Below are 25579 nucleotides of genomic sequence, written 5' to 3'. Positions count from 1 at the left end.
GAACTGAGCGGCAAAGAAGATTTATGCCGCAGCCCGTGATATTTATATTAATAAGCCAGTCAAGCCGTCGCAAGGATCACTGCTCAAAACCATTTTGCCTTAGGAAATGTGGACAGACACACAGACATACACAGAGGGCGTGTGCGGCCGTGTGTCTTCCCCACCCCAGCTTTACCAGCAAAGGTTTACACACTACTCTAATGTGATCAAACACACACACAATTTAAGCACTCTGAGTCTCCTCTCTTTTTCCATGGCTGATTAAGCAGTTGGGAGAAGAGAGTTTACTGTGTGTGCGTGGAGGGGGAAGGAAGCAAACAATTATATGCTATCTGAGGTAAACATTACCTTAGTAATGGAAGCGCTGCTTCCAACCCTTATTGTCAGTAGGGATTAGCATTATAATACTTAAAATAACATTTATAACACTTACTGAAATTACAAGAATGAAGTCTGTGGAGACACAGAAATGAAATCAACTCAATGTGTTTTTATAAGAATACTGAAATCTAAGTCCCTTAGAGGAAAGATATAGACATTAACAGGTTTTTTTTCCCAGGCTTCCATTAGCTGTTCAAATTTGAATACTCTTTCTTAGGTGAGCCCTAATCTTCTTTGAATCCTCCGAACACATTTTATCTGTTTTTTAAAAAAATTGTAGTTAAATTTTTAGTTTGATGGAATGATATTAAAGTGCTTTTCTTCATCTACTCTCTAGAAGAAGAAGAAAAGCCCTTGAGAGATGAGGCGTAATTTGTTCAAACGAAATAATATTTTCGTTTTCCCCGGTTCTCTTTGTTGTCTCGTGTGATGAAAGTAACATTTCTTTTCTTTTCAATCCTATTAAATGTGCCTCTCCAAATGTGAGCCACTCAGTTGAAATAGAATCTGGCGTCCTTTCACCGGGCTTTCAAAATGGGAGCTGCCAAATACAGGAATTTTGATTGAAATGTGACATGCCATTGGGAAGAACAGGCCTGTAACAAGGCCTGCTACTATCTCTTCTAAAGAAAGGGATGTGGGGCCGGGAGCTTGGAGCTCTCTTCTAAGGTGGGGAGAGCTATCCTGCACAGCATTGGTTCTCAAGCTTTAGGAAAACAAGATAGTGTGTTATACTGGGTCAAACTACTCCTTCATCCAGGCAAAATGGACTGTCCCATTTCAGACTGCAAGTGGAGATTTCAAAATGGAACACTCCTCCACAAAACACATTCCTACACACAGAGAAGTGGCACGGGAGGGTGAGGCTAAGCTAAGAACACTTTCATTTGACACATCAGTCATCTATGCAGTGGGGATTTTATTGTATGAAAAACCATCCGATCACAGCTTTGTAAATAAAACCACAAAGGTCACTAGCCCGCAGAATGTATTATGTCCCAACTTTTTCTGGAAGCAGCTCAAGGTGACATTCATAGTTCTCCCTCTCCTCATTTAATCTGCACAACAAACCTGTGATGTTGGTTAGGCTGAGAGGCAGTGATTGGCCCAAGGTCATCCAGGGAGCTTCATGGCTGAGTGGGCATTGGACCCTGGTCTCCCAGGTTCTAGCCCAACACTTAACCACACCACCACACTGGCTCCTGCTAGACTGCTGGGGTCTGGCAGAGCACATATATGGAGCTCTATTCCTCCTGCAACAGCATTCTTATAGCGAGATGAGTAAATCTTTCAATATTCATTTCTCTTTGTTTCTCATTTTTCTAGTCTTAAGTTCAGTCTTCCGCATTAGTTTGTGATTTTCTTTTTTTCAAAGTCCTCATGAAAATTCATCCACATTTTAGGTCAAATTTCTCCTAATATGCACATGCTTGTGTGTGCGATTTAGTCAAATGCACAGGGCCGGCTCTAGGGGTAGGCTAGGTGGCGTGGGGTGCCAGGGCTGCGTCCGCCCACCACCCGCAGCAAGAAACGGGGTGGGGCGGGGGTGCCGGAGCAATCTCTGCACCACGGCGCCAGGGCGCCCAACATGCTTAAGACGGCCCTGCGAATGCACACATTTCTTCAAAGCAGTTTCCCCTCATATAATGCGTTTTTGTATGCATAACTTGGCTGGAGAACTGCACTGCGAAACGGAGAGAAGTACAAATTTTGAAGGATGGTTGTGTTTCAGTCTATGCATCGTTTTGAAAAGTGCAAATTAGATAGGTTTGCCTATAAATGCAAACTGAATTGTGTGTCGTCCCCGCAATCCCCAGGTTCACAGGAGAGGAATCCCCTCCTCTGGCAGCCCGCCTCTTTCTTATGCAGGATACCCAGGTGAGAGAGAAATGCTCCAGCTGCCCTCCCATCAAGCCCACTCACTCACCTGCATGGAATCCCTTGTCGCCTATGGCTACCAAGGCTAAAACTGAATTACAAGGCTGATTTGATTGCATGAGCCCCACCTGCAGGTATGCCAGCATGAAGACTAGATGTGTCTGCATCTACTGGGGAACAGAAGAAACCACTCAGTCAGAGGGACGGTCTCACTGGCAATCAGTTGGACCATGCCGTCGTAAGAGTATTTCAAAACTCAGATTTATCAGCCAGTGGTGCTGCATTTGGGAAGGTAATCACTGTTGAAAGGAAAGACTATCTGGACAACTAATCTATTCTGACCCCGAGGAGTAAAAGGAGAATTTGTTGGAAACTACTGAACACCCAACTCCCCTAGAATTCAGAAGCATTCATATAATTTCATTAGAGGATTTTGTACCATGTGCTCTGCACACAGCATGCAGTGATCACCTGTAAAAATATTTCGGTCATACCTCAATGTGGTCAAGTCTACCACATTGGTTTCACCCTCTTCCAAATTTTAGAGTTGAAACACTCAGCAAATTACCTTTGTTACACACCCAGCTCTTTCCAGTAATGCTCAACCAATGAATCCATACAATGCCACTCTTTTGGCATTACCTTTAAATAGAAATAAGAAGGGGCCTTCTTAGTTGTGGTGCCCCATTGGTGAATACTGTATGCTTCCCAATGAGGTTTGGGCGAGCACACGCAGATTCGGCGCTTCGGGTTCTGTACTACTCTGGATGCGAACGGGGTTCTGGAACGGATCCCATTCGCATCCAGAGGTACCACTGTAATTCCACAACTGGAAGCTCACTCCTGGTTATTATCCTGATAGTTCGAAAATGTGCAGCACTATTTACTTTGTACTATCCACATCATCATTCCAAAATAATACTTTTCCCATTCCAGGGGATCACATGCCTGTCCATAACTGCCTTTTTTTCTTGCCCCATTGCCAGTAACACAACATTTTTCCAACAGAAAGTGGACAGGACAGATTTGTGCACCATCTCTGGTGTGCAACACACAAAATGAAACCACACTGCAGAATGGTGCAAAGGCCCAGGATGTGCAAAAAGATACAACATTCAAACCCATCACCCTGTCCTGATGGAACCAGAGCTGTCCCAAGACATTAGGATGTTTGAGGCCGAAAATCCCAGTGACATCCCCCATAGTAAAAACTATGAACTACTGGCAATTTGCTGCCTGAGATGGGCTTCATCTTTCCTAGAGGGTCATAAAATTATGCATGGGGTGTGGAGAGACGTGGACAGAGAGGAGTTTCTCTCACGGGTCACCCAAGGACACTGGTTGGCAAGAGTTTCAGGAGGGGGGAAAATATGTTTTTTTTCCTACCCAAAGCATCTTTAATGCATGAAATTCACTGCTGAAATTTGGGGTGGTGGCCACGAGCTCAGAAGGCTTTAAAAGGTTAGACAAATTAATGGCAGACAGGTCCACTAATGGCTATTAGGTATGGTGACCATATGCAACCTTCAGATTCAGAAGACAACAGAAGACCATTTGCTGGAGGGCAACATCGGAGAAGGGCTATTCCCTTCATGACTGGCTTGTGGTTTCCCCAGAGACATGTGGTTGACCACCATAGGAAAGAGGATGCTGGCCTAGATGGACCTTTGGTCTGAAACTGGAGGGCTCTTCTTGTGTACAAATAACCCATTGAATGTACACTGGAAGAATGATGGTTTCTGTGTGTTGATAAATACAATCCGTAGAAGCCAGTAACGTGGTGTAGTTTGGGCCATTCTCTTCCACATATAGAGTACTATAAAAGTAAGAGTAGAACATGGGGAGTCCTACACCATTCCAAGTGATTTGTCTGAAAGTATTCTCAAGCACCGTTGTGAAACACGTTGCTACCGAGGGCATATTTTTAAATCTGATTCAGCAAATTAGTTAACAGACTGTTGAGCCTAATGTTATGCTACCATTTTGCCTCTTGTTAGCAACACAAATTGCTAGCAATTAGCTGTCTGCCTGTTCAAAGGCAGTTCAATTTCTTCTATAAAGAGAATTATATAAGGGCCTAATCTATCTATCAAACACAAGAGGCCAAACAAAATTAACCATGTGAATACACTGAGCGCGTCAATGGGATAATGACAAGGTGTCTATTGCCCCAAAGCACATTACAGGCACAGTACTAAAATTCCACCCCCCAAAATGTTTTTTTTAAAAAACTACACACACACACACACACATTCACACATGCCACCCAAGTTATCGAAAGGCGGTTCTGATCTGTCTCTAGAAAGGCAAAACTAAATGCAAAGTACTGCTTAGCTGTAGCTGGTGGTAGGGCTGGGAAAGCAAACGGCCAACCTGTCAGCCAGCAAAATATAATGTGGTGGATGAATTTCCAGATTCCGAACAGCGGCACAATGCCAAGCAATGCTGCTATTTAATTACCAAGTTTAAAGGGGGAAAGAAAGGTTTGTTGTTGTTGTTTTAAGAGTGGGAGGAAGAGATCGTAACTGAACATTTTGTATGCTCCGTTTCCCCAGAACAGTAGGCCATTCCCAGAGTATTGGTTGTGTATCTATAATTAAATAATACAGGGGTGTTAAAAAGCCATTCTAAGTACATGCAAACACACCAAAGGTTGGGGGACTTCATAATTTCCAAGCCCAGTTTAGCCAAAGTCAAGTCCCTAGCAAAGCTTCTCCTCTCCCTTCCCCCCACTCCTCATGCTAATAGTTATGCAAGGCTGCACAGCCAGCTTCCCCTCTTGCATGCCAGCACACCAATAAATTAAGATATTCCTGGCCGCATCTGCACAGGGGAAATTAGAGCATTACCTGTTCTTCGCCAGTGTGCCAGCTTCCTAGCTGCATGCACAACCCATGCTGAGCGACCAGCTGTCTGGGAATGTGCCACTCCGATCGGTACACACCGAGCCAAGGGATCTCTTAGGAGAGCTGCTCTAATATCACAACTGCTTCGCTGCAGGACTGTTCCCTTCATAGCACAATATTCAAACACTTCTTTCCTCCCTTCCTTTCTCCACCCAAATCCAGCGCTTCTAACCACTCTCTGCAGCTCCAGCAGAAAACTGGGGTGGGGCAGGGGGTTCGGGATGAGGAACCAAAAATCCTCAGCCTGCTCCCCATGTGGGTGTGCAGGTTGGCTATTTTCCAATGTCTTATAAAGAACCCAAATAAAAAAACTTCAGCCCTTAAAAATGCGGCTGAACCAACGTGCTCTGTTCCGAAAAATGTTAGAGTGGCTCTGCCACAGAAGCGTGCAGTTTAATACAGCTGATCTAAAACCAACACAATTCTCCCTTACCAGCCATTAAAAATTAATCATAATAGAGAAGAGGAAACCCTTTTTAAAACGCAACGCAAAGCAAAAGATAGGCTAAATCTAAACCCCTTCCCCCACTGTTCTGAAGCATTGTGTTATACACACACATACCTATCTACAGCCAACAAAAGGAATCAGATTAAGCTCTGCTCGGTAAATGGATGGCACAGAAGGCGACAAATCACAGGCGCAGGAAGTGCCTATGGAAACTGGGCATGCTGCCCTGTCCCTTGGATTCACACCTGTACGGGTATGCTGGCGATTTGCATAACCCAGATCTTGCGGGGAAGGCATTTCCCCATCGAACCGGATTTTTTGCATCTCCAAAGACAGCTAATGCAATGACATCACAGCCCCCTCCCGTGCTTTTGTGAAACATGTGCACACAGTATCAGCAAGAAGGTGGGAGAGATGGATGGAACATGGGGGGACAGGAAGCTTTTATACGTGAGGAAGGGGCAGCAGGGGGGAAGAGAGTGAATGTGCTGGCTGCAGCATGGGTGTGCCTGGTTCCAGAGACAGCGCTTTCACTCCTTAGCAGATGAAAAATTTGGATTTCTGTCTAGGGCTGTTACCATAATGCTATTAATGTACTTGGCAACAAGCAACATGGAAAATACCCAGAGGCTTTGCTGACTTTAGAGAACAGAAGAAACTGCCTTAGACTGGCTCAAACTATGGGCCCACCTAATTCAATATTGTGACCCCAGCAGTGAGCAAGACACAGAGGCTTGATGAGCCAGTGGTGCTGATAGAGGGGGCTCTGGGACCGAGTGTCACCAATGAACCAGAGACCCCCAAGCCTGAGACCAGAGACTGCAGCATTACCTCCAAGCACCTTGTATTCTGCAGAGGCAATGTTCCTGTGCAGGTAGCATGCCTGGACTGAGCTCCTGAAAAGGTGGCAGTGAAAGGTTTTGAGCCAAGGAACCCTGTACACCTCGGCAAGAAGGTGAAGCTAGAAAAGGTTGAGGAAGCAGAGAGGGACTCAGCTGAAAAGAGGTTCTTGTCCAGAGACCCTGTTTGGGTTCCTGAAAGGCCTGCCACTGGCCTCCGTTGCCTTTGGACATTTTAACCTTGGCACAGCCCTGCCCATCCACTTTCTGCATGGCTGCCTCTTCTATTTCAAACAACCTGCCAGATTTGTACTATTTTGACTTGCTTTGGGCTCTGCCTTGTCAAGGCATGACCCTCTGTGACTAGCAGTGCCCCCCCCCAGGTCTCAGGCAGAGGTCCTTCCCAACACCAGGGATTGAAACTGGGGCTCTCTGTGTGCAATACCTGTGCTCTAACACTATGCTGCGGTCCCTTCATACTCAATTTTCTTTGCACTGGTGTGGACAGGCTTGAAAATGCAGGCACTGGTGTGGACAGGCTTGAAAATGCAGGCAAGTAATTCCCAAAAGGTTATGAGGAAGGGGGTTCTTTGTAAAACAGGAATGGTTTGATTGGTTCTCTGTTGCCCCTTCAGCCAAGAATGTGCAGAACTAGGATGGTTATGGTGCTCTCCAGATGTTGTTGAATTACAACTCCCATTATCCCTAGCCAGCATAGCCAGTGGTCTGGGATTGTGGGAGTTAAACAACATCTGGAGGGCCACAGGCACCCCAACCCTGGGTGCACAGAAGAACATCCAAATCATTGCCATACCCTAACAGCAACCCTCATCGATAGCTTTGCCCCAACTGCTTGAACCAATCCTGAACAAATTCTTTTGAGTCCCCACATGAAGGGAATTCTAGAGCTGTAGGTTGGTTATCATGCACATTTCTGTGCAACCCCCTTAGAAAGTATATTTTTACTGCTGCACTTGTGCACTGCCCTTCTTCTTCTTCCAGGGAGTGAGTTCAGGGCCAGACCAACAACAAAGCATACAGGTGCTACCTTACACCAACTCTGACCAAGAGGTCATCTAGCTGTATTCAAACTTCCACTGACTTCCAGGGTGGCTAACATTTTGCCCTCTGCAGATTTTGAACTGCAACTCCCATCAGCCACAGCCAGCATGGCTAACAGTCAGGGATAATGGGAGTTGTAGTGCACAACATCCCCTACTACAGATCTACTTTGATTGGGTGTAGATTTCCAGGGTAAGAAACAGATATCATTCCCAGCACTGCTACCATATTGGAATGCAGTGGTTGCAACATGAATATTCTTCCTGCAGAACATGCCACCTGGTCTGGGGCATGTTCTTGGTGGAAATGCCCCTGTAATATGGAGCTGAGATAAAGAGAGGAAGAAATATGGCTGAGGAAAATGTTACAGAGAGAAATGATTCCATGATTCTCTAAGTCTAGCACCAAGATGGTCTTGGAGAAAGTACAGGAGCATAAAATTGTGGGGTCCTGAGCAGGACAATGGGATTCTATTTGCCCCTCTGCTTCAAACTCCGAAGGGCCATTCCCGTATCATTTTCAGTTATCTCTGCAAATGCAAAGTCTAGGGCAGGCATCCCCAAACTTCGGCCCTCCAGATGTTTTGGACTACAATTCCCATCATCCCTAACCACTGGTCCTGTTAGCTAGGGATCATGGGAGTTGTAGGCCAAAACATCTGGAGGTCCGCAGTTTGGGGATGCCTGGTCTAGAGCAAACGCACCTTTTGCAAACTGTGGCTCCTATCATTTTTGCACTGATCAAGAAACAGCAAAGTATTTTTTTTGTTTTTTTTTGTTTTTTTGTTTTTTTTGTTTTTTTTGTTTTTTTTGTTTTTTTTGTTGTTTTTTTGTTTGTTTTTTTGTTGTTTTTTGTTGTTTTTTTTGAAACAAAAAACAAAAAAAACAAAAAAAACAAAAAAACAAAACAAAAAAAACAAAAAAAACAAAAAAACAAAAACAAAACAAAAAAAAGAAACAGCAAAGTAAGATAATGACGCAAGACTCAATGGATTGTCCTACAAGCATGGTTTTGGTTTTTTAAAAAAGGAAGTTGCTCTTCTATTCATCAATTTGCCTATTCTTTGCTCTGAAGCTGAGTCAGAAGGAAATGTGCAAAGTGAACTCTAATTATCTATTTGCATTTGCTACAGAAGCTGCAGCTGCTTCCAGAGAAAACAGCCTGTTAACTGCTTATCTGTAGAGTTGAGGGGCTATGAAAGTCTGCTTATGGTTACTCAATGAGTAAAATAATGACAACACTGAGAGGTGATCTATCAAAGGTTCCTAAGTTCTTGGGCTGAACCCTGGCAGCAAAGGCAAGTTCCAGTCTGAGTTATCAGTTCAAATTAGGGAAGGCGGGGAGAACAGATACACATGTTCACCTGCAAAATCCTGCAGCTTTATTGTATGCAGATGCTAGTTTTGGCAAAAAGAGATTTTCGTTTGTCTTTGGGTCAATGAGGATCTGTGAAAGAGAATCAGCAACTAAGTGCTGCTAGACAACCATGGCAATGATTTTCTATTATGTTCCTTTGTGCTCATTTGAAGTTGTTTTAAGGTTTGTCTTTTCTTTTCTTTTAAAAACAACAACCTCCAAATACTTTTGCCCTGAGGGGAGTTATCCGTTTCTGTAATTCTGCAATCCAAGAGAACACCTGGGTTAGTTAACCTGCCTTTTCTAAGGTCTGAGATCAGATAGCTACCCCCTCGCAAGAAGTGGTTTTAATAATTCACATACATATCCATAGGAAGGCTGCTATATTCTTTTGTATGCTTATAAAATTCCGTGAACATCTTTGCCATGATGCAGTGTGGACTTCTGATTATCAAACACTGGAATAATTAACAGGCGATGATCAATTCCACCTTTTTCTGCTTATGAACTTCTCAGAGACACTGTGTTCAGAATGTTCTGAGCTTATAGGAGGAAGATTGAGGTAGGTAGCCGTTTTGGTCTGACGCAGTCGAAATAAATTAAAAAATTAAAAAATTGTCCAGTAGCACCTTAGAGACCAACTAAGTTTGTTCTGGGTATAAGCTTTTGTGTGCATGCACACTTCTCCTTATAGGAGGAAATTGGCCTTTGGCCTGATCCTGCAAGACAACTTTCTATGGGCCCATATTCAGCCAGCAGTAAGTACATTGCCTACAAAATAAGGAGGAGCCCTACACAGTGGCCAACCAGATGGCCTTTGAGAGACCATAAGAAGGGTAAGAAAGCAACCACTTCCCCCCCACACACACACACAACTTTTGCTCCCCAGCCGCAGGATGTTGGAGACACATTGCCTCAGAAACTAATACTTGCATATCAGGACTGATAGCCATTGGTAGATTTTATCTTCCTGCCCTTCAGAGGGTGGCATTAATCAAGCCTTGAATTTAAGCACCCACTTGGTGGCCACCAGGAACCTCATAAAGGCTACTGCCATGGAATTACATGCAGGAGCTGCAATGGAGCTGCAAGAGGAAATAAGACCCAGCACTAAATTGCACCCTGTCCCTGCTGTTCCAGGAGAACGACCTGTCCCTCCTCTGTCAGCTCAAAGCAAACTGGTGGGGAGGGGAGAATAAACAGATTGCAGGCTAAAAACAAGGCTGCATTGCACTAACTCGGAACTCTGGCTTTCCTCGTCCAATGAATTCTTGCTGGCAGAGGTCTCATCCAGTCCTGTGGTAGCTCAGGCACAGGGAGGAGAAAGTGGACAGAGACACGTTTTTCTGCCTCTCTCTCTTAATAGCAGAATTGAGGGCCACCCAAGGAAAGTGATCAAAAGTAAATTCAGGAGAAGCAATAGCAATATCTTTGTCACACAGCACACAATTAATGTATGGAGGGGAGGAGGTGGAATCTCTGAGTTAGGGACTAATTGTGGCCCTCCAAGCCTCCCTACCTAACCCCTGGGACTCTTCTCAGGCACAGTCCCAACTGACTTTTCTCCAAGCCCTCCTCAAGTGCTTCTGCTTGACTGGAAAGCGGATAAGTGTGTGTATGTGTGAACGCTAACCTTTGTGTAGGTGGAATGTGGCCTACTTGGCATGCACACACACACACCCCAAAAAAGTGTGTCAAGAGAATGAATGAAAATGGTTCCCCATCCCTTACTCATGCAATTACCGTATTTTTCTGTTTATAAGACGGGGTTTTTATTATAAAATAATAACCTCCCCCCAAAGGAAGCTCAAGAACTCTGGACAATCTCCCCCCATTATCTTAATTTGGAGTCCCAAAAATAGGGGGCGTCTTATACACTGGGGTGTGTTATACACGAAAAAATACGGTAACTGCCACAAGACTTGGTGACAAAAAGTCTTTAATTTAGATTGATCTGAAAAAGCAAACAGACAAATTCATGGAGAATGAACAGGTTAACCAACTGCTGTTATATCACAGAACAGAATCATAGAATTGCAGATGCAGCAATGCAGTTGTTCCATATGGGGATCGAACCTGCAACCTTGGCATTACGAGCACCATGCTCTAACCAACTGAGTTAGTCATGATGGTTGTGAGGAATGAGCTCTCCAGCTTCAGAAGCAGTAGACCCCTCAATGCTGGTCGTTGGCCCAAGGCCACAGTGGGAGTTTTTGTGCTCAAGTCCGGCTTCTGAACTTCCCAGAGGCATTGGGCTGGGCACTTTGGGAAGCTGTGCTGTCATGGCCTTCTCCAGCAAGGCTTCTTCTTACATCTTGAGTTGGGGGCCTTCTCCATTCAAATCGGGAGCTCTGCCGCTGATCTACAAGCCACCACCCCTATATCAGCAGGAGCCCACATCCCTTCTTAAATAACACAGCATTTCCTTTGCCAACATTATACAAAATCCAAGGAAAAATGTATTGCTGCTTAAGCACCGTTACTCAAGACTCAGCAATAGCTCACCCAACAAAAAGAAGAAAAGAAGGATGGAGATGCACACACACATGCATAGGAATGGTAAGCATCCCATTTATTTTAAAACCTATATTATTTTCTGATTTTTTGCTCGACTCCATGCTTAAGGAGACTGACTCAAGACCTGATCAGAGTATCACTTTTCAAATGCCTAAATCCCTGTAAAGGTTTAGTGTCTGACTGTGTGCATTTTGCTCAGTATTAACATGTTCAATGGAGTACTTTGATTTTTTTTTTTTATCTAGACGCCAGAAGCTGGTGAATATATGCTTCATAGCTTCAGATAAACCTTTTGTTCTTCTGGGGCTGATCAGCTGGTACGGCAGTGAGAGGGAGAGGAGGAAGGAAATTCACAGGGGCTCTACGGTTTCAAAAAGTCAAATTACCTCTGAGCCATGGCATTGCTGATAATTTAAATGAAAAAAATGTGTGTGTGCACGGACGCACATGCACACACGCACACATAGAGGCTACAGCACACAACATCTCTACTGTTAGGACTTTTAATGAAGCCCCAGTTGTGATGACACTGAAGCAGGGAACGCTACGGTGGGATAATTACTTGGCTCCCTCACAGCTGAGTTTCACAGATGCATTATTAACGGCGCATTCCTTGCCATAACGAGCACCGACTGTAGGTGGGATTCGCAAACCCCGGCATCCGCCATTAGCGGGTTGGCGCAAACACAAATGAGTGTTTTCACAAAAGCATGCAAAGGTTGTGAAATTCCAATGAATTCGTTCACCGGGAAGGGAAGGGAAAGGGGGGAGGGACGAAGAGGAGTGCAAGCTTCCATGACCGGGTATGTCACCTCCCAGGGCACCCTGTGCTCTGAGTGAGGCACCCTGGGAAATTATAGAATCAGAATGCATTGATTTCTCTCTCCTTCTCTCTCTAGCAAAAAGAGGCAGCAGCCCTGATGAAGAATTAAGGAGGAAATGTAATAACCTAATTCTTCTCCAATCTTCCTCGCTCCCTAGCCTCCCGCCCCGCGTGTACTTACGATGCCTGCCCACCTCAATCCTTTTCCTTGTTTTGTCAAACAATTATGAGGCTTAGCAGTGTAAGTGGGTGAGACACCCACCAAGTTCGAAGGGAGCCGCTTGCCCTCTTCCACCAGGAGTCACATTGGCCCACTTTCTGCCTGGATGTCATTGACTTTGGCGATACGGCATTACTGGGCAATTGCTGCTTTATGGCATCGCGGCTCTTCGTGACATTCATCTGTTCCCTCCCCCGCCTTCCCCTTTAAACATTTTCCCCTTAGATGCAGAGTCCTAACAGGTTTTCTCAATAGAATACTGCATACGGTATATGAAGCTATTAATAATTCTTCCTCAAACCACACTGTATGTGGCTGAGAAGGGGGGAATAAACTCAAGAGACTAAAAGGAGGAATTCTCAAACACATTACAGGGAGAGAGGGGGGAAATAACATTAATGCCTTCCACTCGCATGAATCCAGGCCAGGCTAGAACAGCATAGTATACTTTCCTCCCACACCTCATGCCCAGCTAATACGAAGACCAATCAATTGCAAAAAATAATAATAATAATTCTTATGGTCAAGCCACTGCTCTCTTGCTGTTTTAAGAAATCTACTTGGAGCAAGGAAGGTGTGTAACCCTCAATCCTTTGCTGTTTTTGTCTTTATCCCCTCTGGAAACCCAGAGTTCAAGGTGACCTTTGCTGAGAGGTAGGTACACCTATTGTTTCTACATGCATACTGAATCTTCAGCATCCCAATAATTAATGCCAGAGCTTAATGAAGTCCAGCTGCTGTCATGGCACAGGAAGGAGAAGTGCACCCTTATTTTCTTTTCCAAATATATAATTGGGCCACTCCAATTACAGCCTTTTCCTTTTTCCAAACCACCAAATTGAGATACACTTGGCCTGGATCTCAAAACATGAGTGTTGCCAAATGAAGACAAAAAAGATCAGAAATTAAATTAAACTTTGAAGGGACAGTTTAAAATTGGCAAGAGCTGGAGAAAAGGACTAGATTAACTTACAATGCTGGGAAACGTAACGGCATCCAGCACTTCCAAGTGAAAAGGAACTTGTACCCTTTATCACTTTTGATCAGTGTTCTAATAACCTGCAATGCTTGTATTGTGTCAACAGGTGTCGCCATAACGTAGCACGTGACAAGCCATTATCATTATTAGTCCCAATAAAAGACACCTGCAAATATCTGCTTCTTCCATACTACGTCAGCGGTAAAGTAGGAGGGCGACTCCAGTTCTGTGAACAGAGAAAAGCCAACCAGAGGGAGAGTTCAAAGTGAGTGAGGGGCACTGCTTCATTTTCTCACTCTTACCACCTCTTGCACCTCAAAGAGGGCAAGTGAACAAGCAGAGAAGTAAAATGGCTCCAAGGCTCCAGAGGCCAACAGCAGACCCGCCCCCCATTTCTGTGGTGCGTACCGCACAGGCCTGATGATGCCAAACCACTAGTACCAGCCTCAACAGTGACTCCTACTTCTCAGGGAACTATAGTTAGGAGGCAGGGGAGAGGACGTGGAAGAGAATAAATCTGACAAAATTCCTAGCACACTCACTGTAGCAGTATTCCCAGGATTCTTTGGGGAATGGCTTTGGGAGAAGGAAGCCACAATCATTTAACTAGAACAGAACTCTCTGAACTGTACACATACTCCTGACATGGGCTTGGGCAGGCATAGGCAACCTTGGCTCTCCAGATGTTTTGGAACTACAACTCCCATGATCCCTAGCTAACAGGGCCAGTGGTCAGTGATCATGGGAGTTGTAGTTCCAAAACATCTGGAGAGCCAAGGTTGCCTATGCCTGGGCTTGGGCAACTCTCTCTCCCTCTCCTCTGACAGCTAAGATAGACATGATATCAAAGATCCAAAATTCCTGCAGCTGGGACCAGGGCAAGTGAAGACTCAATTTTTAAAAACAGTCTAAACTTCCCATCCTCACCACACAATAACCCCCCTGCCAAGAACTATTTTTTGATTTAAAAATCAACAATAACTGAGATCTTATTTACCTATCTTCTCCTTTGGCCCTCTGACAGTTACCTGGTCTGCCTCCCAGGACTGCAGTTAAGTTAAAATGAAAGAAGGTCAGTAAAGCAATTTGAGTTTTTAAAAGGGTTCTAGACACAATATCTATTTAGCATATCAAAAGGAAATACACTCTGATCTGATCTTCTTTTGTACCTATTTCTTCCTGGTCCAAATTGAGTTTCTAAACCAACAAACCGATGCTGGCTAAAATCTGGATTACTTAATCCTACCCAATTTTTCATTTTACTGTTGGTAACTCTTACACAAAGCACAAAACTTCATTGACTCTGAGTAACAGTTGTCTTCCCATGAGAAAATGCTGGACCATACCCTGAAGGGAAAGCTACTGGAACCTCAATCAGATTTATTTTCGATTGCAGATTGATTATCTGCACAAAAGATAACAGGCCTGAGTTCTCCTTCATTTAAGCTGCCTTTATAATGAAGGGCAGAGCTCAGTCCTCCCCCCCCCCCTTCTTCTTTTTAGTTACTGCTGTGGATAATGATTTCTAATGTGATAAAAGGCCCTTAAAGAGGCATCATGGAAGGAAGCAGGCTAATTTACTTTCCTAGGAACCAATTTACACGTAGGAACCACATATTATTATGCATCAGGAATCCCAGCCCCCCCACCAACTAGAGGTTAAACTTCAACCACTAACCAACATGGCAATGGTTATTGCAAGTCCAGTTCAACTATGGGTTGGACGTAGTAAGTGATGGGGGGGAGTACCTCCCCTCTCCCCCTGATTAGGTGTAGATATCTGTAATGATAGCATCAGTTCTGCCAATTCAGAAATCCTAGCCTCTGTGCCCTACGCTCTGTTTCCCTGGGGTTTGAAATCTATGCAATGGCTGTGCTTGCTCACCACAACCGTCCCTTTAAAGAGATGTGAGACACAAAGCAAGTCATGTTAAGGTTAAAATACTTTGGTCTGGTTGAGCCCTAATTTGAGCTTTGGGTGCTAACAGTCAAATGAGACATGACATTAATTTTTATGTGCATTTAATTTAGCATGGAAAAAAACCCATCCATGTTAAACAGAAAAGGCATCAGCTGCGCAGTGGTGTGTGGTGTGATCATATGGTCAGGATCATAGCAGATGTGGAGGGGGAATTTAACCCTTTCACCCTCTGTTGTGACCCTGATTATAATTGCTCTCCCATAGCTACTATTTATATTCATGTGATTTGTGCAAAACTGTGGCAACTCAAAAAAATGCACCACTATTCTCAGCAACTTTGAGCCAGTCCTTAGCATGGAGATGTCCTGTGCCTTCACCCACAACAGTTTGATTTCTAACTGTTCAAAGGAAAATGAGTCATCTGTCGCTGTGAGATCAGGTGCTTGACAGGTTGGACAATTTTCCATGGGGAAAGTGGGGGAGATAAGGATCTGGTTTGCTGGTCATGTCCAGTTCTCTGCCACTTTTTTTAAAGGAAACCAGGATATGCAGTTGCCTAATTCCTGGACCAGGGAACTGCCCACACACAGTGTCTGTCTTATCAGAATTCAGACTCAGCTTATTGACTCTCTTCTAATTGATCACTGCATCTAGGCTTCAGCTCAGTCTCTCCTGGCTCAGATGAAAAAGTTGGGAGATATCAGCTTTGGACAATTCACACCAACTATCCTAGTGACTACTGTCAACAGCTTCATATAGATGACAAGTAGCGGCAGGGGCAATATGGAACCCTACAGCACCCCACAGCATAACAGACACTGAAGCCAGGTATAGTTCCCAACGCTATTTTCTGGAAACAGCCTGACATGTAGGTGGGGAACCACCATAATGCCATACCTCCAAGTTAACCCCATATTCATGCCAACTCTCTAAAAAGTTGTAACCTTTCAACTAATTATTAACCAATGGTTTCCATTTATTTGACCATCTTAAACTTTAATTTGATTAGAAATTATGTAAACTTATTCAACAGCGATTTTAATTTCTTGCTGTAGTTTAGACACTTACAGTAAGTACCTCCCACTCCTCTCTGCAAGCATGCCTAGTCTATCAGATTGAATGCATGCTCTTAAAAACAAGCATACATTCCTTTAGACTGGGGGAAGTGCGGTTCAGGACAGCCATGAAAAAGTATGTTGACAAAGTAGAAAATTCAGACGCATCTGTTATCCATAATGAGGCTTTAAGCAGCACAGCTTTTAAGGATTCCTTAGCTCCCCCTTTTGTTCACTTTTCGAGCCTGCACTAATCTCCTGTATGTTTTCAATTGTTTTGCCCATGCTGTATCAGAATAATGAAATAATATAACATTGTTTTAAAAGGCTGACTGAAACCATGAAAAAAAAACCACAAACTTTTCAAAAGCTATATAAATTTCAGTTTTAAAATGTGGTTTTCTTGAAAGGTTGTTTCAAAAAAACCACTTGTCAAGAAATTGCATGAAAATCTAGGAACAGAAAGATGTCACTGGAACCTAATACCTCAAACCCTAAACTCCACAGATCACATTTATTTCTAGCCAGAAAATCTGAGACGTTCCATTTCCTTTTAAAGGCTGGAGACAAAAATCAACTATACATGTGGCTCAATGGCAGAGAATCTGCTTTGCATGCAGGAAGTCCCAGATTCAATTCCCAGTATCTCCAGGTAGGGTTAATAATAATAATAATAATAATAATAATAATAATAATAATAATAATAATAATAATTTATTATTTATACCCTGCCCATCTGGCTGGGTCCCCCCAGCCACTCTGGGCGGCTTCCAACAGAAACATTAAAATACACTAATTTCTTAAACATTAAAAGCCTCCCTAAACAGGGCTGCCTTCAGATTTCTTCTAAAAATCTGGTAGCTATTTTCCTTTTTGACGACTGATGAGAGGGCATTCCACAGGGCAGGCGCCACCACCGAGAAGGCCCTCTGCCTGGTTCCCTGCAACTTGGCTTCTCGCAACGAGGGAACCGTCAGAAGGCTCTCGGTGCTGGACCTCAGTGTCCGGGCAGAATGATGGGGGTGGAGACGCTCCTTTAGAAAGACTCCAAAACCCTGGACGTCTGCAACTGGTCAGTGGAGACAACACTGAGCACTTACCTGGCAAGGTAGAAGGCAGCTTCATTCAGCTTTACATATGTGGCCAAAGAAAAGTTACAAAGTAAAAAGGGACGGAAAAGCTGCATCGTTCCAAGGAAAATGACTTTGGCATCCCCGCCTGCTATTGAAAACCGCCAATGGGTTTTGACTATACACCATTTGGGTTTAGGTGCTATCCCCGGAACGTAACCCCTGTGTAAGTTGGCCGCTGAGAAAATCCTCATTTGAGAAGATGGTACATTTCTCAAAACCCCTTTTAAAAAATTATATATACAAATGGTAAAATGTATTTTACATAATACATAAAATGTATTGCATATTATTATTACATAATACATAAAATGTATTACGGGTGGTGCTGTGGTCGAAACCACAGAACCTAGGGCTTGCTGATCAAAAGGTCGGCGGTTCGAATCCCCGTGACAGGGTGAGCTCCCCTTGTTTGGTCCCTGCTCCTGCCCACCTAGCACTTTGAAAGCACGACAAAGTGCAAGTAGATAAATAGGTACCGCTTCCATTTGCTGAATTTTATAACTACGGTACATACTGTTTAAAACCAAAGATGGGCAGAAATAATTATAAGGGGAATGAAGATAAGAGGGAATAGTTGCCCACTGGCAAACACGGGGAGGAAAGAGTTCCCACTGGTGGGTAAGGACTGTTGGAAGGGGACCCTCAGAGTCCCGTGCCAAGGATCACCTCCAATGCACAGCCAGTCCTAAAAGAAATCAGTATTATTCCTCCCCCCCCTTACTGTAAAATGTCATCCCAGGACATTGAGTTTAAGGTGACATTTGGAAGTGGGTACTTCCAAGTTCAGAGCTCAATCTCTTAGCTGCCGCAATGCTAGCTCAGGCTCCCCACAAACCTGGTTCTATATATTAATTGGTTTAAATACTTACAAACCACACTTCCATATAAATTATCACAGAAAAACAACAACATGGTATTACAATAAAAACGACCGACACATCAGTAAGAGTGGGCTGGCAACGAATTTCAAGTTTGAAAGGCCTGTCTGAATAATACAAATTTTCAGAACGCTTCTTAAGAAAAACAAGTTGGGGTAGCTGCTGCCGAACATCTATCGGCAAGAAGCTCCATGGGGCAAAACTCTAAATGCTCAATTCCTCATAAAGGCCAGCCAAGCTCAGGGGCATGGGAGAACCTCAAAAGTGTCCCATCAGAAGACCTCAATGATCGAGGCGGAGCATATTGCTGGACTGCAACTCCCAGATAGCACAACCAGTGGTGAGGGATGATGGGAACTGTAGTCCATTAAGATTTGTAGGCCCCCACCTGGGAAACCCTGCACCAAGTTCACATATGCCTAAGAAACACATAAACAGAGAAGAGAGAGAGAGAGAGGTCTTCTGCCTTTGCTGCCTAGGAAGCGAAAACACCAATTGACTTCTTTAAAATCTCAATAGTATTTTGTCAATATTTTTTATTACAGCAAAACAAGTATAAATATTTTATTGTAAACCAAGGACCTAAAATAAACAGTTTAGTAAATAGATATTACATTACAAGGAGGAAAAGGGGAGGGAGAAAAAAAAACATCTGTGGAAAAATGTTTGCTATGTAATTATTCTTGCTAGTTTACATTCGCTCTCGACGTGCGTCTCTCTCTTTCTTTCTCTCTCTCTCGCTACACCGTCTCGCTTGTTCTAAATCTTCTTCCTTGTTGCTATTATTAAAATCTTTAAAAGGTGCCAAATCTTAAATGAGGAAAAAAAATGATTTGCTAGAAATTATTCATATCACAGTGAGCCTCTACTAAACCTGGCAGGGGTGCAATATTTTCGGCGAAATTAACATAAAATATACAACTGCAAATTATCCAGGAAATAGCTATGTTCTTTACAACACGCATTTACATTTGGGGGGAGGGGGGGAAGGAGAAAGAAGTGCTCCACTTATCTGTCTAACACAAAGCTGAAAACCGTCTTTTCCAATGCCTGTTTTAAAGGGGAAAGTAATAGATTTCCATGGGGAGCACAGCCTTTAAAGATGATATAACAAAATATGTGGTTGGCAAAAATCGACCTTAGATAATTACTGGAGACCACAATCAACAGTGGACATTCTCCAGTGCTCGTTGCTCGCAAGTCCATTTTTAGATTTGTTTTTCCTCCCAGCAGGCAAAATGCATTTCCTCTCCTAGGCCTAAGCCTTTCCAGCACATACAAGGAGACCAAAGGAAGAAGAGTAATACCATGTAAAATGCAAATCTCGTCGTAAATATTTTATAAAATTGTTGCATACATCCCAAAAGCTATAGGTCTTAATTGAGAGGAGGCTATGTTTCCAGTCAATATATGGAAATGGAAAATGCTAATTCATGTTTTTCTACTTATGAAAAACCCTAGAGGACAGCAAAACCACAAATGCACTCAACTTTAATATTATAAATATAATTTGGCTCCCTCTTTATAATCCCCAGCGTCCTGGCTTTTATCTCCCAATGGCTGCAGAGGAAGAATTTGCACAGGCGCTTTTACATCATCTGCACAGGAAGTCAACCTTCGAGCTCTGCCAGCTTGGCAGAGGAGCAAGAAACTGAACTGAGGAGCTTTGCAAACAGGAACTGAAGCAAGATATCCCTGCACCTTTGCCTAGGAAATAAATGATGGATGCACCAAGCCCTATCAGAGCAGTGCAATGGTGATAACAGCCCTCTGCCACCAAGAATTGCCGAACTTCAGCAGCAGCCACCATTGCTGAGCTCTCCTGTCCTTCAAAAGCATCGTCCCTTGTTCCAGCAAATTAGAGGAAGGCACCATCTCTCAGTGATGGATCACATCCTTTGCATGCAGAAGGTCTCAAGTAGAGGGGGAAGAACTCCTACCTGAAACCCTGGAAAGACACTGCCAGTCAGTGTAGGCAAGAGGTGGCTAAACTGTAGCCCTCTGGATCTTGCAGGACTACAACACCCACCATACCTAAACACCGGACTTGTTGGCCAAGGCTGATAGGAGCCAGAGTCCAACAAGATAGTCATCCTTAGTTTAAACCAATGCCATACACATTTTACAAACTGAAAAGCACCTCAAATTTAGAAAGCCAAACTAGATGCAAGAGTAAATGCATGCCTTTTGCTAAGAACTTCAGTCACATGCCCTCCCAACAATCTCTTCTCTATAATCATTCACCTAGCATGTTCTGTTTCTCCATGCCACCAGTATATCAATAGCTGTTAGTAGCAATAGGGAGATGAAGCACACAACATTGTGACACTGCAACACAAACTAAATTCTATTAACCATCATGGAAGGTCAGTGGAAAACTAGAGACTAAGGTGTCAATGACACATTTACCAAAGCAGTTTCATTACATTTTTCATGGGAAAAATGGAAAAGCCATTGATTTAGTTACTTTCTCTCCATAGTAATAATTATTCACATAGAAAAGATATTGACTGATGTTCCATAATACATAAGCAAATATCACAAATCCATATTAAATTAAGGGGTTGTAGCCACTGTTAGTCCTAGTCAAAATAGACCCACTTAAAATAATGTATGTAACTACTTTAAGTCTGTTAATTTCAATGGTTCTACTCTGAGTACAATTTGGCTGCATGCAGCCCAAAGAGAATAATGCACACAGTCTTTCCACTATGAATATCCTCACAAACCGAGTACCATACATTTGTTTTTCTAGTACACCTATAATAAAAATTCATAATTACTACCATATCCTAAATTCTTTTTAAAAAAACAAATGCAACAAAGGAGATTAAATCCTCTTCCCCCCCCTTTATAAGCTGCAGAAATTTTGGCAACACGTAATAAATTGACACCATTTCCAAATCTGTTATTTCCAGGAATCCCTTTACATTATTCAGAAGGGGTGTCATTACCCAAGTCCTAAAATCTGAATAGCAGCATTCCCCACCAATCCCCTTGACTTTCTAAAAATAATTTCTTTTCCAAAAGGACATTGGTATTTGACCAGCTACTGGTCTTTGGTTGCCTAGCATGATTGAAGAAGAGGCAATATAGTCTGGCCCCCCACAAGGTCTGAGGGACAGTGGACCGGCCCCCTGCTGAAAAAGTTTGCTGACCCCTGCTCTAAGAAGTATTGCTGCCTCCAACTGCAGAGGCATAGCACAGCCATTGTGGCTAATAGCCTTGTAAACTTCCCAACAGTCATTGATCTGGCCATTTGCGCCCCTGACAAATCAGTGTCAGCCAGAAGATCCTGCGTCTGCAGAGACCATCTTTGCAACTAGGCAGCATACTTGCCTTGTGGAGCAAGAAAGATTGGTAGACCATGCCTGGAGATCAAGGGAAGAATCCCAGCTCCCAAGGTTTCTGTATTTCCTCCAGGGTTAGGGGAAAGCAAACATGTAAAGAGGAAAAGCAGACTGCCAGATGGCAGTTTAGGGAGAGATGGGAGCTATAATCTGTTTAAGTCCATACATGTGATTAAAGTAAGAAATGGACAACAACTGCTTGCATTTGTCATGTCCCAATGGAGAATCTACACTGCATAAACAAGAGGGTCATATGTGTTCTCATCTACTTGACTCCTCACTGTTTGCACTACAGTGTATGCACTACATCATTTGCATCCTGAAAAGTACAGCATGTGTTATAGGCGTTTGGACACTCAAGTGTAAATGTCTTCTAGTTGTATTTCTTTCTAAGAGAGACTGTGACTGTGATACATCTCCCAGTATACTGTTACATATTTTCCCCAGTGTGATCTTTTTGTATTTTTCATCATTATAATTGCATTTCCCATTCATGCACCTGCTAAACAAGGCAAATATTTAATCATTCCATCAACTCAAAGAACCCAATCTTTTTTAATCCACTCACATGAAGAAAATTCAGATTTTCAAAGCTGTGGAGTCAAAAGACAAAACTTCTTACAGGGGTCAGAATGCCACAGTGGGGAGCCTCCTAATCGGAGGAGAAGCAACCTGGGAGTGTGGAGCCAGGGTACTTCCCTCTCTGTTTACAATGGAAGTGATGCTGTCATCTGATGATGATGTAAACATAAGAGGGGGCATTGGACAACAAGTCTGGCCTGGCACGTGAGCCCTTTGTTTCATAGGCTAGGCTCACAGTGACTGGAACAAGCATACCCAGTGAACTTCACAGCTGATCAGGAATGTGAACCCAGGTCTCTACAACCAAAGTCCTACATCCTAACCAACACACCACCCTTTGCCAGCTCGTTATTACATGAGTCTTGGCTAAGCCTAATCCATTGGACTCCTAATCCATTGGCTACGAGGGCTTTCATGATGAGCTCCTGCACTTCAAAGTGTACCAATACACCCCTGCACCCTGTTTGTACCCAATTAAGATCCAACCTGGAAATTTACCAGTTTCATTTATGCTGCCCTTTCATCAAGGAAGATGTTTTCATTGAGAAAGTAAGCAACTAATGCAGCAATTCACAGTTTTAGAGCTTCTCTAATGTAAATTAACCAATGTCTTCTAGGAACTGCCTAATAATGTGAAAAACAGAAGACGTATTCATCCTACAAGCGGGGGGGGGGGGGAGAGAAAGAGACTGTACAAACAATATTGACTCCACCCTGTGTCCAGGATGTTGCAGTGAGTTCTTCTGTTCGTATTATACATTGAAAGGGAGAGGAAGAATTGAAGAAATAGAGGCTTTTTTCTTCTTCCCAGGTGCAGATAACCATGAAAAACTGAGCACTTGCTATAAAAGTAGAATAATTGTCTATGTTGCCTAAACTTTGGCAAGCCAAAGCACCTCCTGAGAGGGCAGTTGCTTGAAAGATTTGAGAAGTGCTCATGCTGGTATTTCTAAGCATAAGGATTTCCAGTACCAGACCCTCCCCAGGGGCAAAAGAGTCAAAGTCTCCAATACCAGTGGGAATTTTAGAGCCACTAAATATTTTACTTAGATGGGGTGACATGTAAGATGTTTATTTAAAACTCCTGGCTTGCACTTAAAAAAACCCCTTTTCCCCAACCTAGGTTACTCTGCAGGTGCAGCAAAGTTTGCTTTTTGGATGGGAGGGGGTTAAAACCAATGGTTTCCTAAGGGCTTTTGGCAGGAAAGGCTTGGCGCTCAAGTACAGAACCCCTCTTTGCGCCATTTGAGACTAATGGCTCCAAGTGGACCCTAAGTTGAAACCTGGAAAATCTGCAAGAGTTACAGGCTGTGACAAGAGATATTAATGCCTCCCGCATTGACTCAATAAATCAAAACAGATTTAGAGGAACTATTAAGGCTCATGACAAGAATCCACACTTCACTTTAATAATTCCCTATTAACATATTTAACTGCTGGGCTGTATATTTTAAACATTTCTTACTTTTGGGTATATAAGTAATTAGTGGCTTTTAAAAGATGCATTAATACACACAGAGAGAGAGAGAGAGGGAAGAACAGATAAAAACAGTCAATTGATTTTTCAGTACTCTAGTAGAAATCCACATTTGTTACATAACAACTCAGCAACATGGTATGGTGCAGTTGGGTATGTTTTGCTTTAGCTCTGCAATATGAACCAAACTTAAATCTGAAGTTAAAGCTGTTCCAGGATGGGGAGGTGTGTGATTATTTATTATTTAAAAGAGAGAAAATGCACAAAGGCCATGGGTTTGCATTGGATCTTAACTTCTCTTCTATTAACAGAATTAAATTTAAATTATTAAAAAGTGGCTCTCTCACATCCTCCCACTTCTCTTTGCACCCACACACACCCAGCCCCGGGGAGGGGGGGTTGAGGGATCATTCGGAACAGCATGGCTACGGGTGCAGGAGGGGGGCAGCAGAAATCACCCCCTTCTCCTTGTGAAAGTGTGGGCTTCCCATGGAAATCTGGTTGGCCCCTGTGAGAACAGAATGCTGGATGGGCCATTGGCCTGATCCAGCAGGGCTCTTCTCGTATTCTAAAATGTTCACATAAAGGTACCTTGGGTCCTAGAGCAATGTGTATGTATGTATGTGAAACATGAATGGATTTCTCCATGCCACCTCTTTATATCAGCCAAAGCACACACAGAGAAAGGATGTAGGCGTTCCTGTGTGTACAACACTTTCATCATGGAAGCTACAGTATTCATTTCAGCATCTCCCATTTCAAAACATATAAAAACAGCATGCTGTTCTTAAAGCTAACTGACAACCCTACGCAAACTAAAACAGGCTTCCTCAACCTCGGCCTGCCAGAGGTTTTAAGACTACAATTCCCATCATCCCTGACCACTAGTCCTGCTAGCTAGGGATCATGGGAGTTGTAGGCCAAAAACATCTGGAGGGCCGAGGTTGAGGAAGCCTGTTTTTGTGTAGGTTGTTTGAGGAAGCCTGAACTAAAATGCCCTGTTAACATATATTTAGGTCTTTGTTCTTTGACCTGAATCATAAGCCCAAGCATTTCTGCAAATAGAGAGAAAGGTGACTGTCACAAGTGAATTACCTGATGTGATACAGATGCAGAGCAATCCAGAGCTGGTCATATTTGAAGACATGACTAGGTCTGGATCCAACCCATAGCAGCAAAGAGTTTTAGAGTCTAGGATCTGTACCTCTGAAATGCCCTTTACAGTTTTAGGGTTCCCTTAAAAAAAAAAAATCATTTAGAGATTATGGCGATGCTTGCTTTTGAAGGGAGAATTGTCCGAGGGCTCTTTTAAACATGAATACCATGTTACATCTCCTACCTGTAATAGCATTTTTCACAATCCTCCTCTCCAGTAATCCAGGAGCTGGAAAAGAATGCAAGGCCTCACCATTTGGGGCTGGGGCTGCACCTACAGGAGACAGGAGGCAGAGACACTCAACTCCTCCCCACAAGGCAAGGAGTTGTTCATGGGTGAATTCAAAAACAAAACCAAGAAAGGGTGCAGAAGAGGCGGCATGCGGAAGTGACTGGGTTAGGGGAGGAGGCCTATGAAAAACACCATTACTGGTTTCCTTGGGCTTCAGTCGTCATCCATTTCAGACATGGAAACAAAGGCGCCAGAGCCCTCGCTATGGATGGTGGTGGAGAAACATAACTGAGAAATGCAGCATGCATTAGCCTCTTACCTTCTCATTCTGGGTGTATTTTAAAGTTTCAGTCCATGGTGTTTACAAGTTTATGACAGGCATTTTAA

At 43.3% G+C, this 25579-nt stretch overlaps 1 protein-coding gene across 2 annotated transcripts in view; it reads right to left on the bottom strand.

The window, feature by feature from the left end:
• The window catches only part of ZNF423 (zinc finger protein 423), a 312821-nt gene that overhangs the window by 88358 nt on the left and 198884 nt on the right, over nucleotides 1-25579 (bottom strand). The window contains exon 6 of one of the 2 annotated variants that reach the window (XM_035120988.2): nucleotides 25145-25234. The exons of the other annotated variant lie outside the window; for it this stretch is intronic. Coding sequence (XP_034976879.1) covers nucleotides 25145-25234 — 90 coding nt within the window. The remainder of the gene's footprint in view (nucleotides 1-25144; nucleotides 25235-25579) is intronic. 2 annotated transcript variants of the gene reach the window in all.

This window comes from Zootoca vivipara, chromosome 6 (genome assembly GCF_963506605.1).
Source record: "Zootoca vivipara chromosome 6, rZooViv1.1, whole genome shotgun sequence".
In the NCBI taxonomy this organism is placed as follows: Eukaryota; Metazoa; Chordata; class Lepidosauria; order Squamata; family Lacertidae; genus Zootoca; species Zootoca vivipara.
Note: the sequence above shows the minus strand (reverse complement) of the source record. Positions and strands in the feature narration are given on the sequence as shown.